A 17,856-nucleotide genomic window follows, 5' to 3' on the forward strand; every position below is an offset into this window, starting at 1 on the left:
GTGTTTTTTAAAGGAAAATTAATCATGTAAAATAAGAAAACCAGGTTGGAAGTCTTAGGTTAAAATTATAATGCAAGTACGTGTTGGCTGTTTGATCTTGGGTTTAAGTCACTGAATACCTACTTTGTGCTGGCCACCATGATGGGCACTGGGAGCGCAAAGGTGAAAAAGACACAATCTCTTCTCTGGAAAATTTTAGTTAATTTTGAATCACCAAAAATATTAGGCAAATAACTTCCTCCACTTACTAACATTGATGGATTAGGGTATGTGTACTTTCACTTAAGAATTTCACAATATTGAGTCATTTTATGATAAAATCACTATGGTCTCATATACTTTTGAAAAACACAGTTTATTTAAGAATATGAATAATGTAATGGATATATTTGGTTACTTAATAATAATAATTTTAAGTATATTATACAGATGCACATCATCAACATTTAGTGTTTTTCAGAGGAAATGATATAGATTCTGTTTTTATTGTTGTTTCTATAGTTAAATTATTGACAAAGTAATGAAACAAAGATATATTGTTCTATAAGTTTTTGCCCTCATATAGTAATTCACAGCCTCTTTTATGTTGCACCAGCAGTTATAGTCAATATATCTCAACAACTTAAAAAGCCTACACTTTCAGAAAAAGTCTTATTTTGTCATTATGTTTATCATTTATTGTCAGTATTCTACCTATGAAAAATTACAGTAGAAATTGCAAAGATTTTAAAGTAAGCAAAAACTATTTAGTAGTTGAGAAATGTTATTATATGATTGACTATAAACTTTAGTACCTTAGTAACAATAAAACACAAAGATGTTTAATGAAAAATATTGCCACTGATAGGTTTATGTAAAATTCTACAGCATCAGGTAGAAAAAGCAGAATAAACATACTGGCATGAGAGATCAGGTGATCCAGAAGTGAGGTCAGGGAGTACATTTGGGAGTACATGACATAGTTGGTCAAAAGAAATGAGGAAAGAACAAGTCACATGTATATTCCATAGTAAGCAGGGTCATTGGGAAATCAGACAAGAAAAGGACTTGCACATGTGAGAAGAAAGGATTAGAAAAAATTTTGTTTAAGGTGATGAATAGATCAAAAGTCATGGGTTCCTGAAAGTCAGGGTCAGAAGAACATATGAGGGATAGCCAGTTATTGAAATTGTAATATTAATCCTATGTCCCATATAAGCTCTAGTAGGTTAGAGGACTTCTAGCCCCTCCATAGTACTTGCAGCCCATGGTACTTGCATGCCTGAACATATATTGTGGTTCAATGCTTCAAAAAAAAATTCTAGTTTGTTAGATATTCCTCATAATTTCAGTTTTCTGTCTGAAATAAAATTTATTTTACTTTTTAATGTAAGAATGCCTTGCTTAAAGTTAACGCAATCTATAAAAATTGGAATTTAAAAAATGAGAGATGAAATTATTCACTTTTAAATACTAGATTTAATTTTCTTAATTTAAAAATTATTCTTGCCTTTTCACATATTCATATTACCTGCTTAGCCATTTAGGTATCTGAAGTTTTGAGTATTTATAAACAATCTTGATGTTTTATTCTGGTTGTGAAATGGTCAATCTGTGTAGCTTCCAGTTGTCTTTTTATTAAGCCATTAAGTGTTTGAGGCTACTGTTTAGAATCATGGAAAATGATGTCCCTATGTAGCTCTTTAAAATTGATCTTTGACTAAAGCAAGACTAGGGATAAGGCCCTTTGCTTTTCCCCAGAGGTCTCACTCTAAATACTAAGTTCTTTCTGGATTGAAAGTAGGAAAAAAGTAAAGGTCAGGTGTATACTTCAGAATGTTGGCAAGTCTCTTTACCAGTATGCTATTAAATATTCCAATATTTGTATTGAATATGCAGTAGAATATACAGAGAGATATACAAAGGGAAATGAAAAACAGAACTGAAGGGTTATAAACAAATTTTTGTACATAATAAGGAAAACATTCCACACCATACTAAACATTCCATTTGCCTTCGTGTTATCTGTCTCTTTATATCTCATCTTTTTTTCAGTGGTAGCTATTGGGGCTACTCAACCAAAGATCTGCAGCTTTCCATCACATTAAGTTTGAGAGCTTAAATGTGATATTCTGTGTATTTGAATCCTCAGGGTCTTCCCCTCTTTTAATTAGAGCTAGTTGGTTATCCTTTACTCCTAGAAACACTCCAGGATTGCTCTTACATTCAAATGAAACACACTGGGAGGACGTCTCATGAAGGACAAAGAAGGCTTGTTCTGGCAACTGGTTTTCACATTTTTGTAGCTGAGGAAAACAAGAGAGAAAGTAATCAATACGGGAGTGGGAAGTTCAGAGTCAACTTTACATCCCTGTGTTGAAAACTAAAAGAGAATAATTATTCATAACTTGATATTTCTAGCAAGCCTGCTTACTGGATAGGGGATAGGAAGTGGGGAGAAAGTGAACAGAGGGCCCAAGCAGGGGAATTTGATTTGATTCACTGATAGTATATTTTGAGAGACATAATGGCTTAGAATAAGTGGATCTTGATGCAGTAGTTCTGGATTCATACTTCTCTTTTTGCCATGTGGTATCTCTGAGAACTAGACACTGTGCTTTATGTTTCAAGTCTCAAGTTTTTATTGCAGCCAGTTTTCTAGTTCAACCGCTAACTTACCCATAGATATGTGAGTGATACAAATGAGTATTATTTTAAGTTATTAAGTGGTTCGTTACACAGTGTACCTGACCAATACAATGACTTCATAAGACAGTTACTGTGAGAATTAAATAAGACATTACTTAACCTTTAGCATACAACTTGGTATATATAATAAAGCTCATTAGGAGTCAGCTTGTATTGTTGAGTAGTTATATATGCCAAACACTGTTATATAAACTTAGAAATGTTTTGTTGAGGGAGATGCATCCAGAGTTTACATTAGTACCTTGCATGGCTACACTGCTGCTGTTGTTGTTCAGTCACCGAGTCGTGTCCAACTCTCTGTGATTTTATGAGCTGCAGCACGCCAGGCTTCCCTGTCCTTCACTGTCTCCCTGAGTTTGCTCAGACTCATGTCCATTGAGTCAGTGATGCCATCCATTTTATCCTCTGTTGTCCCCTTCTTCTCTTGCCCTCTATCTTTTCTGGCATCAGGGTCTTTCCCAGGGTATTGGCTCTTCAAATCAGATGACCAAAGTATTAGAGCTTCAGGTTCAGCATTAATTTTTCTAATGAATATTCAGAGTTGATATCCTTTAGGATTGATTGATTTGATCTCCTTGTTGTCCAGGGAACTCTCAAGAATCTTCTCCAGCACCACAGTTGGAAAGCATCAATTGTTTTTTGCTCAGCCTTTTTTATGGTCCAACTCTCCCATCTGTACATGACTAATGGAAAGGCCTTAGCTTTGGCTATACGGACCTTTGTAGGCAAAGTGATGTCTCTGTTTTTTTTAACAGACTATCTGGGTTCGTCATAGCCTTTCTTCCAAGGTGCAAGGGTCTTTTAATTTCATAGCTGCAGTCACCATCTACAGTGATTTTGGAGCCCAAGAAGATAAGTCTGTCACTGTTTTCATTTTATCCCCATCTATTTGCCATCAAGTCATGGGACCAATACCATGATCTTAGTTTTTTGAATGTTGAGTTTTAAGCCAGCTTTTTCACTCTTTTCTTTAACCTTCCTCAAGAGGCTCGTTAGTTCCTCGTTGCTTTCTGCCATTAGGGTGGTGTCATCTGCATATCTGAGGTAATTGATATTTCTCCTGGCAATCTTGATTCCATCTTGTGCTTCATTCAGCCCAGCATTTCACATGATGTACTCCTTTCCTTAGTTTGAACCAGTCCATTGTTCCATGGCTGGTTCTAACTGTTGCTTCTTGACCTGCATACAGGTTTCTCAGGAGGCAGGTAAGGTGGTCTGGTATTCCCATCTCTTTAAGAATACTCCACAGTTTGTTGTGATCCATAGAGTCAAAGGCTTTAGCCTAGTCAATGAAGGCAAAAGATGATGTTTTCCTGGCATTCCCTTGCTTTTTCTATGATCCAACAGATGTTGGCAATTTGATCTCTAGTTCCTCTGTCTTTTCTAAATCCAGCTTGTACATCTTCAAGTTTTCAGTTCACATATTGTTGAGCATTACCTTGCTAGCATGTGAAACAAGTACAGTTGTGCAGTAGTTTGAACATTCTTTTGCAGGGCCCTTCTTTGGGATTGGAATGAAAACTGACCTTTCCCTGTCCTATGGCCACTGCTGAGTTTTCCAAATTTGCTGGCATATTGAGTGCAGCACTTTAACAGCATCATCTTTTAGGATTTTAAATAGCTCTGCTGGAATCCTATCACCTCCACTGGCTTTGTTTGTAGTGATGCTCCTAAGGCCTGCTTGACTTCAGACTCCAGGATGTCTGGCTGTATGTGATTAATCACGCCATTGTGGTTATCTGAGTCATTAAGATCTTTTTTTGTACAATTCTTCTATGTATTCCTGCCACCTCTTCTTAGTATCTTCTGCTTCTGTTAGGCCCATACCTTTTCTGTCTTTTATTGTGTCCATCTTTGCATGAAATGTTCCCTTGGTATCTCTAATATTCTTGAAGAGATTTCTAGTCTTTTCCATTCTATTGCTTTCCTCTATTTCTTTTCATTGTTCACTTATCATGAGCAATGTAACAGTTCTATTTACTAACTGAGGAAGACAGCGCAGTGAATCCTATGATCAGAATGTAGGTTGTTATGCTATCTCTATATCTTGGCATATGGAAATATTTATGAACCCATCCCTTTAGCAGTTTCAGACTATAAAATTACTTTTCAGTTGCCCAAGATAATGATATTTTACAAGGAAATACTGCCTGGACGAAAACAGTAGTTCCTACAGCCAAAGAGAAAGGATTTTATATCATTCTATTCAGCAGTGCTTCTCAAACTTTAATGAGTCTATGTACCTATGAGTACCTATGTACCCAGGAGTACCTATGAGTCTCCTGGAGATTTGTTAAAATGCTCGTTTTGATTCAGTTGTGAGGGAGTCTGGAAGTCTACATTTCTAACAAGCTCCCGGGTAATGCTGCACTGCTGGCAGAGACCAGACTTTCAGTCGGAAGGGGACACATGCCAATTTTACTCCCTTCCTTATTTCAGAAGCAAAGTATTAATTGTAACTGGTTTTGTTTTATTTACAATATTACAAACAAAACTTCTTCAAAGTACCCCAAACCCCCAAATCTTCACAGATGAGTAGTCAGTCATGACAATTAGGTGCATGTTTCTGTTACCTCCACAGAGTGCTCCTTACTGTTAGCGTGCAGCAAGAAGTCTTTGTCTTTCGTGGGGCTCAGGTTTACCATTAACTTCCGATGACTACCATCACCATCTTGCAATTAAAAAACACAAATTATAAACTGAAGAATTGTAACTCATTTTAATTTAAATGAATTTAACACCCAGGAAAAGAGTCCCAGATGTAAAATGACTATTTCATTCACCAACACATCTATTAGAAATATTTGTACCCAGATAAAACATTGGACAGTAAGGTGTAATTCTAAGTCCCCTTAGGAGAGAGGTTAGTTTTCTTATATGCTTTCTAATAGTAGAATTGAGACTCTAATGAGTATTGCTCTCAGTGTCAGCTTCCCTGTTTGCATAGAAAGCCACTGATAGTTGTCCCAATATCTAATTCCTCTTTTGTGTAATAACAGAATGTTTCCAGGCCTGCCTTATGTAGCAATATGTCTTAGTTCTGACCAACATAAGATGAATGTTAAGTGTCAGGTACAACTTCCAGGTTGTGTTCTTAAAGGAAATAAAACTCATAGTTTGTTCTGATAAGAAGGACATAGATGGCAGCCCACCAGGCTCCCTTGTCCCTGGGATTCTCCAGGCAAGAACACTGGAGTGGGTTGCCATTTCCTTCTCCAATGCATGAAAGTGAAAAGTGAGAGTGAAGTCACTCAGTAAGACACTGTTATTCTGAATCTCTGTTAAATGCAGCCAATTTATCCTGATTATTAAACTGCAAAATGGATGAGATGGAATAAGTCCTTTTAAAATCTAAAATCCAATATTTTTACCATGAATTGGGTAGGAGAGAACCTTCTGAGACACCTTCCTTTTCCATGGAACATGTTTGGATTTGTCTTTACCCTAAATTTAAGAATTCAAGCCCCAGAGCTACCCAGCCTCCCAAATTACCTGTTTCACTTAAGGGGAATTGGGATTCATAGTAACGGAGTAACACCTTGTCTGAAAGAGAATGCATAAAATCCCTTTAGTGAGATACAATTTTACCAAATGATTTCAGTTTCAACATATATAACATCAGAAAATATCCTCTTATTATGTATCAATAAAAGCAAAACTTTTGTGGCTTTGAGAAAGGTCTTAAAAATGTATAAATATGCTCTGAGGATTTCCCCAACAATGTTGGTATTAAAATATTTAAAATGTTGTTCATAGCATTGGTATACTCTTTTGCTAGAATTACACTCTAGTGGTATTGATAAAATTGGAAAGACCTAGTAGATATTAATAATTTAATGACAGTAAATATGTGTGGTACTTCCTTCCGTATTTCACAACAGATACAACTTCTCAATATCATCATTCTTCCTTGATGAACCCTGAATAAGCTTCTGAATCCTCCCCAATACAGTGATATTCAAGCATCTATTGCCAGTGCATTGGAGTTAGCATATAGCATGAAATCTATTAGCCATATCTGAGTTAATCTATTGTTTACAGTTTGTTAAATTTATTAATTTTTACTTTACTGGTCATCATTATATCATTATAGACAAAAGGAAATAGTCTACCTTTCTCTTGGTCTCCTATCAAGTCCTCAACACAGATCTCATAGTTTCCATCCTCAAAAACAAAACTAATGAACTGATCGTTGTATGTACTCAGGGAAGCAGAATGTTCTGTAACAAGTAAAAATCTTGTCATTAAGAATTTAAAGGCTTGTTTCCATGAAAAATCTTTTGAAAATTAAGAAACCTTCTAAATGTGTTGTGGTTTTTTTGTCTTTGCAACTTGAGTTGTACTTTGTCTATCACCGTTGAATAGATGAAAGTCTCAGGCACAAACTTAACATAGCTCAAAGGTTGAGCTATGTTATGGGATCATAAGATGCTAACCTCCTGCATGAAGGATATCAAAGATGCTAGCCTCCTGTGTGAAGGCCATGGGAGGCCATATTAGTGTGCTTAGGGGAGGGTTTGATGGGGAGAAAGAAACTGGAAAAGTGATAGACATTGCCCGAAGAAAACTCTGCTTAATTTCGCATGATCTAGGGAACTGTGGGCAACGGCGGACTGTATTTTGATAGACATGTATAAGATTTTGTATTTTGATAGACATGGATAGACAACTGTAAAGATGGAGTTACTTGGAGACTTTCAACAGTCCTGGAGGATGCAAGTGTGAGCCTCATTTTGTCTTCTGGCCAAAAAACTGCAACACTTAAATCAGTACTCTCAATTTTTTTTAATATATCAGCACACACAGAAAATGATATTTCTGCAGCATGCTGGGGTAAACTGGGTCAGATTTAGAGACTACATATATAGGCCCTAGATGAAAAAAAATAATTATATTTTATTTATAGTGTAGAATTATGCTAAAGAAAATAATATATATAACATTAGGAACTTTAAATATTGGATTTATTTGCACATGTGTGATATAATTTAAAACAATCAACAATTATTTAAAATTTTTGAGTTGAAATTATATTTGAAAATATAATAGCTCTTCCTTTTCTTTCATTGTCAAAATGTTGAAATTTGGAGAGATAATGTGTGTGTTTTTTTTCCCCAAAAAAGATAATATATTTATCTCAGGAATTATGTAGATGAGATTCCAGTCCATAGCAAGCATTTCAAAATAATAATATAGTTCTGACTATAGAATGCACAAGTACTGTTAGAGCAGATACCCTGTACTACTTTGGATACCGCTTAAAAAGGACAGAAGTTTCTGATATACATGAAATTGTAGAGTTGGGGCTGCTTCTTGGACTAGCACTCGTGAGGGTCCCATGTCCTACCTCCCTTCTCACCCTCACACACCCCTGTGACCAATCTTACCTTTGATACTTGATAGGTGATTTGCTGTAGAGTATTTCTTGACCGTTGTATTACCCAAGGTGAAGCCCTGGTCCACAGACCGACTAAAGTGTTTCGTCTGCTTACAGGTAAATAGTGCCAGATGCTCTTTGTACTTCTCAGCTGCAGGACAGGGGTGGGTATAGGAGTGGGCTGTCAGTCCTCACTCAGTGCAGACCCCTTCCCATCACCCCTTTGAGGACTTTCAGTCAAGGCTGCTTGCTCACAGTGATGACTGACCTCAGGGCTTTGGTCATGCTATGCTCTGAAGGAATCAATACTTTCTACATACTTACATCCCAATAGGACACACTCACTGGAGTCCAGGCTGAAGAAAACTAGTCACTCATGGTCTCAATACCCAAAAGGCAACCACTATTAATGTTTTAGTTTACTTTCATTAAATGAAAGGAAAAACATTTTAAAATATTATAAAATATATTTATAATTTTGTATCCTCTATTTTTACTGAACATGATATAACCATTTCTTCCACACTATTCTGAAAATGACTAAAAAATAGTTCCTCATCCTTACTCTTTTCCAGAAGGAATTTGGGTGAGGAAAGAAATTATGTATCTTGATGTGATAAGTGAAGGCAAATCAATGTCCATCATTATGTTGAAAAATTATCAGGAAGTGCATAGTTTCTCCTTACCTGTTGATGAATGCCTTTTGGTGGTTTCTTTCCTAAAGTAACAGACCTTTTTTTCTATTTTAAGGCCAGAGCGTAGCTGCATATAGTACATCTGACAAACTTCTTCGGCCTTCTGTTGGGATTCTAAGTAATTGAAAAAAATCGTGATACCATTTCATTCCATCCTTCTTTATCCTTTTACAAACCCTGAGTGTAGCAGATCAAGAAAACAACCACAGTCCACAGTATCTTATCACAAACCTTGGGGCCAGTTGTTTTTCAAAATTCAGAGTTTTTTAGATTTTAAGATTGTTGTGTAGAGTACATATTGTCTATAACTAGCACATTGAGAAGAGGCTAGGGGAACACACCCAGCAGGGACTAGGAGAACACCTCATAATAAGAAATTAATAACTTTATAGTGAAGCACAGGAAAATATACATCAAGTGAAATAAATAAAGACTTCATGTTGGTTTAGGTCAGGATTTAACTGTTAATGAGTCCAGGTCATATTTTGCTGTTAAATGAGTTATGAAAAGCTTTAGGTCTTTAGAAAAAATTTTGGTTTAAAAACTGGCTTAAGAGAGTGTGGCTCTACATCCAACATTTATCAATCTTTGCCTAGCTGGCAGGGAGCTCTTTGGTTATATGAAATCTATACTCCTTTCTACTTATCTAGAATCTATTTTTTAATAATTTTAGAGAGATGACTATTGTCTGTAAAGGTTGTTAAGAATAGCTGACCTGTCTAGTCAAGGCTATGGTTTTTCCAGTGGTCGTGTATGGATGGAAGAGTTGGACTGTGAAGAAAGCTGAGTGCTGAAGAATTGATGCGTTTGAACTGTGGTGTTGGAGAAAACTCTCAAGAGTCCCTTGGACTGCAAGGAGATCCAACTAGTCCATTCTAAAGGAGATCAACCCTGGGATTTCTTTGGAAGGAATGATGCTAAAGCTGAAACTCTAGTACTTTGGCCATTTCATGTGAAGAGTTGACTCATTGGAAAAGACTCTGATGCTGGGAGGGATTGGGGGCAGGAGGAGAAGGGGATGACAGAGGGTGAGATGGCTGGATGGCATCACTGACTCGATGGACGTGAGTCTGAGTGAACTCCGGGAGTTGGTGATGGACAGGGAGGCCTGGCGTGCTGCAGTTCATGGGGTCACAAAGAGTCAGACATGACTGAGCGACTGAACTGAACTGAACTGAACTGACCCAGGTCAGGGAGCTTTTTGACTATGTCTAGAGTTTCATAGTTTCAGGTCTTACGTTTAAGTCTTTAAATTAATTGTGAGTTAATTTTTGTGAGTGGTGTAGATAGGGGTTGTTTCATTCTTTTACATGTTATAATCCAGCTTTACCTGCACCATTTATTGAAGAGACTGTTTTTTTATTCCACTGAATATTCTTGGCTTCCTTGTCAAATATTAGTGTGTCTACAGTGGGCCAAGCACTGTGCATAATTTTCATTTAAACCTTCACAAATAATATTACAGGTAGATATTATTCATTTCATTTTACAAATGATGATTTGAAGTTCTTAGCAGTCATGACATTTGCCAAAGTTCTGATGAGAAGTTGTGACTCAAGTGTGTCTAATATTAAAGCTATACTTCCATCTACTCCATCCAAGAAAATGCTATATTGCAATTTTAGAGACTAACAAAACACAAACTGAGATTAAATCAGTTGAAGTAAAAAAAACAGTTATTCATTAATTCTCATTTAACTTATCCAAATAAAAATTAAAATTTCAAATAAAAATTAAATTTGCCACTTGAAAATCATTTTTAAAAAGCCTTTAAAAGTCAAATAGAAAAGAAAGTGATAACACCTAGGTGATAAGATCTCCATCTTCAACATAATAGCCAATGAATTATCAAGAAATTTATACAATATAGCCAAATTCAATAATTCACAGTAATTCAGAAAATGAAAATAATTACTTGTGATTTTCAGATACATTCTATGGTCTTTTTTTAAATTCTGTAGATTTGCCTTCCTAATATGATTAACAAAATTAAGTGGAATAAACTTTTGTTAGTTACTGGTTTGACTTTTCTATATCTTGCCTCCAATTCAGATGAGCATCTACCTTTAGGTGTCTTCAACTGTTTGAACAGGGTAAGGCCATTTAATCAAACTCATTTGCCCTGGAAATTCCTAATATTCCTTTATAACTTTAGATATGTCAACTATGGTATCTTACATGTATTTAACACAAAGATAATTTACAAAGCTGTGCCAGAGTCAACCCTGAACTTGGCCTCCTGACAATAATTTAATACAATATGTTATTAATTGTATGTTTTGTGCTGATCTTAGCCTGTTAATAATAACCAATATTGTATTTGGACTGGCCCTTACTGTTCTTATTATGATTGCAAAATGCCCTTCAGCAATAACCATCAGGAAATTGAAGAAATAAAGTTTAATTAATTATTTGTTGTTGTTGGTTAGTCACTCAGTTGTGTCCGACTCTTTGTAACCCCATGGACTGCAGCACACCAGGCTTCCCTGTCCTTCACCATCTCCTAGAGTTTGCTCAAACTCAAGTCCATTGAGTCAGTGATGCCGTTCAACCATCTCATCCTGTGTTGTCCCCTTTTCCTCCTGCCTACAACCAGGGCCTTTTTCAATGAGTCAGTTCTTCACATCAGGTGGCCAAAATATTGGAGTTTCAGCTTCAGCAGCAGTCCTTCCAATGAATATTCAGAGTTGATTTCCTTTAGGATTGACTGGTTTGACCTCCTTGCAGTCGAAGGGACTCTCAAGAGTCTCCTCCTACGTCACAGTTTAAAAGCATCAATTCTTTGGCACTCAGCCTTCTTTATGGTCTAACTCTCACATCCATACATGACTATTGGAAAACCCATAGCTTTGACTATAATTATAGGATTTGGAAATTACACTGCATATCTGGGACCACACAGAGAGGTCAGAGGTAGAGAGAGTGCATGGGCCTGAGGTTCTGCTTTTTATTGGGATTGAGTGTGTGATCCTAGGATAGTGAGAGCTCACTGTTTATTGGTGAATTTAAAATATACGAGCAGGAATTTAAAGCATGGTATAGTGAATAGTGAAGTTGCACAGTCGTGTCTGACTCTTTGCAACCCCATGGACTGTAGCCTACCAGGCTTCTCCGTCCATGGGATTCTCCAGGCAAGAATACTGGAGTGGGTTACCATTTCCTTCTCCAGGGGATCTTCCTTACCCAGGGATCGAACCCGGGTCTCCCACATTGGAGGCAGACACGTTAACCTCTGAGCCACCAGGGAAGCCCCTTAAAGCATGGTAAGAGTAGGGGAAAAAAAGCAAGTAGTCCAAATGGTCAGTTATGGAAATCAACCAAGATCTTCTGATCTTTATCTAGCTTTGTGACTGGCTGTGTATATTTGGGCTTCTCTGTGTATATTTGGTCTGTCTGCAATGCAGGAGACCCCGGTTTGATTCCTGGGTCAGAAAGATACACTGGGGAAGGGTATTCTTGGGCTTCCCTTATGGCTCAGCTGATAAAGAATCTGCCTGCAATGTGGGAGACTTGGGTTCGATCCCTGGGTTGGGAGGATCCAACGGAGGAGGGAAAAGCTACCCACTCCAGTATTCTGGCCTGGATATTTCCATGGACTATAGCTGATAAAGAATCTGCCTGCAATGTGGGAGACTTGGGTTCGATCCCTGGGTTGGGAGGATCCAACGGAGAAGGGAAAAGCTACCCACTCCAGTATTCTGGCCTGGATATTTCCATGGACTTATTTGAGATGATCATTTTTGAAGTAGATGCCTCAGCAATCAAAGCTTAAGTCAGGCACTTGCATTACAAAATAGAAAAGCAAAATTCAGCTGTCATGGCTTACACTATATTGTATCACATTGTCTTTTCCGAGTTAAAAGGCATAGTTGATACTCTAAATATGTTCATTCCTTATAAGCTTATCTTAATGTGTAGCGTCCCATAGGGCCATGCCAGGTATGTCCAATATTGAAAGTAGACTCTGTGGGGAGTAGGATATGGGTCTTGGGCAGTTAGAAGTGAAGGTCATAGAACTGAGGAAATATTGTGGATGTGGAAGAGGATTAGGGGCTGAAGATAGTAATGTAGCAAGTAGCATCTAGTGAGACAAAATCTGGATATAATTCCTTGGGAGCTGACTGTGTCTGAAGTATTTAGAATACTTTCAGTTCAGTTCAGTTGCTCAGTCGAGTCCAACTCTCTGTGACCCCATGGATCACAGCATGCCAGGCCTCCCTGTCCATCACCAACTCCCGGAGTTCACTTAAACTCCTGTCCATCGAGTCAGTGATGCCATCCAGCCATCTCATCCTCTGTCGTCCCCTTCTCCTCCTGCTCCCAATCCCTCCCAGCATCAGAGTCTTTTCCAATGAGTCAACTCTTTGCATGAGGTGGCCAAAGTATTGGAGTTTCAGCTTCAGCATCAGTCCTTCCAATGAACACCCGGACTGATCTCCTTCAGGATGGACTGGTTGGATCTCGTTGCAGTCCAAGGGACTCTCAAGAGTCTTCTCCAACACTACACTTCAAAAGCATCAATTCTTGGGCGTTCAGCTTTCTTCACAGTCCAACTCTCACATCCATACATGACCACAGGAAAAACCATAGCCTTGAGTAGAAGGACCTTTGTTGGCAAAGTAATATCTCTGCTTTTCAATATGCTATCTAGGTTGGTCACAACTTTCATTCCAAGGAGTAAGTGTCTTTTAATTTCATGGCTACAGTCACCATCACCATCACCATCAGTGATTTTGGAGCCCAAAACAATAAATTCTGCCACTGTTTCCCCATCTATTTCCCATGAACTGATGGGACCAGATGCCATGATCTTCATTTTCTGAATGTTGAGCTTTAATCCAACTTTTACACTCTCCTCTTTCACTTTCATCCAGAGGCTTTTTAGTTCCTCTTCACTTTCTGCCATAAGGGTGGTGTCATCTGCATATCTGAGGTTATTGATATTTCTCCCAGCAATCTTGATTCCAGCTTGTGCTTCTTCCAGCCCAGCATTTCTCATGATGTACTCTGCATAGACGTTAAAGAAGCAGGGTGACAATATACAGCCTTGATGTACTTCTTTTCCTATTTGGAACCAGTCTGCCACTGGTTCCATGTCCAGTTCTAACTGTTGCTTCCTGACCTGCATATAGGTTTCTCAAGAGGCAGGTCAGGTGGTCTGGTATTCCCATCTCTCTCAGAATTTTCCACAGTGTATTGTGATCCACACAGTCAAAGGCTTTGGCATAGTCAATAAAGCAGAAATAGATATTTTTCTGGAACTCTCTTGCTTTTTCCATGATCCAGCAGATGTTGGCAATTTGATCTCTGGTTCTCTGCCTTTTCTAAAACCATCTTGAGCATCTGGAAGTTCACAGTTCACATATTGCTGAAGCCTGGCTTGGAGAATTTTGAGCATTACTTTACTAGCATGTGAGATGAGTGCAATTGTGCAGTAGTTTGAGCATTCTTTGGCATTGCCTTTCTTTGGGATTGGAATTAAACTGACCTTTTCCAGTCCTGTGGCCACTGCTGAGTTTTCCAAATTTGCTGGCATATTGAGTGCAGCACTTTCACAGCATCATCTTTCAGGATTTGAAATAGCTCAACTGGAATTCCATCACCTCCACTAGCTTTGTTCGTAGTGATGCTTTCTAAGGCCCACTTGACTTCACATTCCAGGATGGGAGAATTTGGAAGAAGGTATACTTTAATATTTGGGGTAGCTGAAACTGATATGAAGGTTGTGTTTTTGAGAGGAAAGCATAAAGCTGTCATGGCTATGAGAACTCTGTTGAAGAGAGTGTTCCATTAGGGTCAAAGCCTTTCAGACTTACTGTTGCCATTTCCTATGTCTCCATCCTGTTTGATATCTGAGGGAAATGTCTTTAAAAGTCTTTTAAGGAAATTCTCATAACCTATAATTTCATCATAGCAACAGCATGATGAGATTTCTCAGGCATGTCATGAGGATGGGCCCAGAAATCTTTTTTTTTTAATATGCTACAGAGAGAGCCAGACCATGGCTGACAAGAACTGCAGAAGTGAGTGAGTTCATCTTTCTGTATTCCCCAAGCACTAATTTCACCAAAGGTCTCCCCTTACTGTTTACTATCTTTGACCTGTCTGTGACATTTGATTTGGGGACCACATCCTTTCTGAATCCTTCTTCCCTTACTGTTGAATTAGCACTCTTCTTGGATTATTTTTATTTCCCTCTGATCACTCCATCTCTGTCTCTTTGTTGTTCTTCCTTCTCTGCTTGGTCCTAAAATGTTGGTCTTCCTAAAGGTTTGGTCCTTTGTCTTTCTTCTCAGTTTAGACTTTCCAGGCAATCTTGCTTGCTCCAATGACTTCAATCATCTTTTTATATGTTGATGATTCCCCAAAAGTAAGTAGACCTTTGGTCTCTCTCCCAAGCTTTGTATCTTTTGTTTTGTCTCCACAGAAATTTTGATCCCATGGGGCATTTTGACTTAAGTTCCCAAGAAAGGCAATGCCAAAGAATGCTCAAACTCCTGCACAATTGCACTCATCTCATATGCTAGTAAAGTAATGGCCAAAATTCTCCAAGCCAGGCTTCAGCAATATGTGAACCGTGAACTTCCAGATGTTGAAGCTGGTTTTAGAAAAGGCAGAGGAACCAGAGATCAAATTGCCAACATCTGCTGGATCATGGAAAAAGCAAGAGAGTTCTAGAAAAACATCCATTTCTGCCTCATTGACTATGCCAAAGCCTTTGACTGTGTGGATCACAATACACTGTGGAAAATTCTGAGAGAGATGGGAATACCAGACCACCTGACCTGCCTCTTGAGAAACCTATATGCAGGTCAGGAAGCAACAGTTAGAACTGGACATGGAACCAGTGGCAGACTGGTTCCAAATAGGAAAAGGAGTACATCAAGGCTGTATATTGTCACCCTGCTTATTTAACTTGTATGCAGAGTACATCATGAGAAACGCTGAGCTGGAAGAAGCACAAGCTAGAATCAAGATTGCCGGGAGAAACATCAATAACCTCAGATATGCAGATGACACCACCCTTATGGCAGAAAATGAAGAGGTACTAAAAAGCCTCTGGATGAAAGTGAAAGAGGAGAGTGTAAAAGTTGGATTAAAGCTCAACATTCAGAAAATGAAGATCATGGCATCTGGTCCCATCACTTCATGGGAAATGGAAACAGTGTCAGACTTTATTTTTTTGGGCTCCAAAATCACTGCAGATAGTGACTGCAGTCATGAAATTAAAAAACGCTTACTCCTTGGAAGAAAAGTTATGACCAACCTAGATAGCATATTGAAAAGCAGAAATATTACTTTACCACAATGGTCCGTCTAGTCAAGGCTATGGTTTTTCCTGTGGTCATGTATGGATGTGAGAGTTGGACTGTGAAGAAAGCTGAGAGCCCAAGAATTGATGCTTTTGAACTGTGGTGTTGGAGAAGACTCTCGAGAGTCCCTTGGACTGCGAGGAGATCCAAACAGTCCATTCTAAAGGAGATCAGCCCTGGGATTTCTTTGGATGCTGAAGCTGAAACTCCAATACTTTGGCCACCTCATGCAAAGAGTTGACTCATTGGAAAAGACTCTGATGCTGGGAGGGATTGGGGGCAGGAGGAGAAGAGGATGACAGAGGATGAGATGGCTGGATGGCATCACTGACTCGATGGACGTGAGTCTGAGTGAACTCCGGGAGTTGGTGATGGACAGGGAGGCCTGGCGTGCTGCGATTCATGGGATTGCAAACAGTCAGACACAACTGAGTGACTGAACTGAAAGCATCCCTATTTCTATCTATGTAGAGCCTCCTGAATTCTGGATCTCTTGACCCAGATGACCTACACTTACCCCAAATGAAAACACACTTACAATAAAAAAAAATAAACTTTATCTTTCTCTACCCCCAATATATTCCTGAAGAATTCCCCATCTTTAAAAATAGTACTGCTATCTGCCATATCTGCCCAACTTTAAAATCAAAAAGCTGAGAATTAATCATTTCCCCGCTTGTCTCCATTCTTCAATTTTTTCAGTTTGTTATTAAGCCTTACTGATTTCATTTTCTGAATGTATCTGAATTTTAGTTTTTCCTTTCCATTCTGTCATCTTAGGGCAGGCCCTCATCATCAGTCCCCTAAGATGAATGCAGTAGACCTCTGACCAGTCTCTGTTTCCACTCTTGCCTCTTTACTCTATCTTCACTACCACCAACATGATCTATCCAAAGTAAAAATGTCTTATTATTTCCCAATTAAACATTTTCAGTGGTTCTCTGCTATCCACAGGATAAAGTTAAAGCTCCTTCACTGTAACAGAATATTATCTTATAGACAGCTCCAAACTAAAGGGGGTGATCCCTACTGTATTCTGCCTCCGGCTATTGTCATGTAGGGATATATGGGCCCAGTTGTTGCTAGATCTTCAAATTTCTCCTGAGAAGCTGTAATTCAGATTTTTATGCAAAATCTCCCAATTTTTAAATGTTACCTCAATTGAAAAACAACAGTAACACTGTTCAGGCCAACTAAAATACTTCTGTTGGATGGATATGGGCCAAGGCTTCTTTATTGTGACTTCTGAATAGATCCATAACGACACTGGATTGTCAGGGCAGGGAAAGGATTAATGGGTATGGGGAGAATGGGCTAACTCTAAGGAGTAGGTTCCTGGAAAGGAGATACATTTGGGGAGAGGCTTTCCTCTAACTCCTGAAGTTCTGTACTGTGTTGGCACTAGAGGTGAAAACTAGAGGTGAAATGCTCTGGTGCTGACCAGAACTTATGTGGGATCCGACTGTATGGATACCGGTAGAGGTTAAGTACTGAGTTTTGTGGCTTTTCCACTGTGTAAGATCCTGCTAGCCCACGGGAGGAGACAGTATTAAAATAGACTTTGTTGCTTGGGTACTCAGAGCAGTTTATTTACAAAAATAAGGTGTGACATTCCTTGCACCTTCAGTTTTGAGAAGCAGTTCATATCTGTCAGATACCACATAGGTATCTGTTGCAATTTTAGCCAAGAGTGTTTAAATAATGACAATTTTAGTATTAAACTGAACCAGTTATTATTGGAAGGGAAAAATCTGCTAAGGGACGATAAAAATAATGTAATGTG

The 17,856-nt window shown here is 38.4% G+C and overlaps 1 protein-coding gene across 4 annotated transcripts in view; it reads right to left on the bottom strand.

Moving 5' to 3' along the window:
* Window positions 1–451: 451 nt before the first annotated feature.
* IL33 (interleukin 33) overlaps window positions 452–17,856 on the bottom strand; it is a 70,731-nt gene continuing 53,326 nt past the window's right edge. For 2 of the 4 annotated variants that reach the window (XM_068973968.1, XM_068973969.1), the window contains 6 exons: window positions 8,752–8,874; window positions 8,076–8,216; window positions 6,801–6,908; window positions 6,181–6,231; window positions 5,262–5,359; window positions 452–2,285 (listed from right to left, as the gene is read on the bottom strand). In XM_068973968.1, coding sequence (XP_068830069.1) covers window positions 2,079–2,285; window positions 5,262–5,359; window positions 6,181–6,231; window positions 6,801–6,908; window positions 8,076–8,216; window positions 8,752–8,874 — 728 coding nt within the window. In that variant the 3' untranslated portion in view covers window positions 452–2,078. Of the gene's footprint in view, window positions 2,286–5,261; window positions 5,360–6,180; window positions 6,232–6,800; window positions 6,909–8,075; window positions 8,217–8,389; window positions 8,406–8,751; window positions 8,875–17,856 lie in introns of all 4 variants that reach the window. The other 2 variants (XM_068973970.1, XM_068973971.1) reach the window with 2 other exon arrangements.

This window comes from Capricornis sumatraensis, chromosome 6 (assembly GCF_032405125.1).
Source record: "Capricornis sumatraensis isolate serow.1 chromosome 6, serow.2, whole genome shotgun sequence".
In the NCBI taxonomy this organism is placed as follows: Eukaryota; Metazoa; Chordata; class Mammalia; order Artiodactyla; family Bovidae; genus Capricornis; species Capricornis sumatraensis.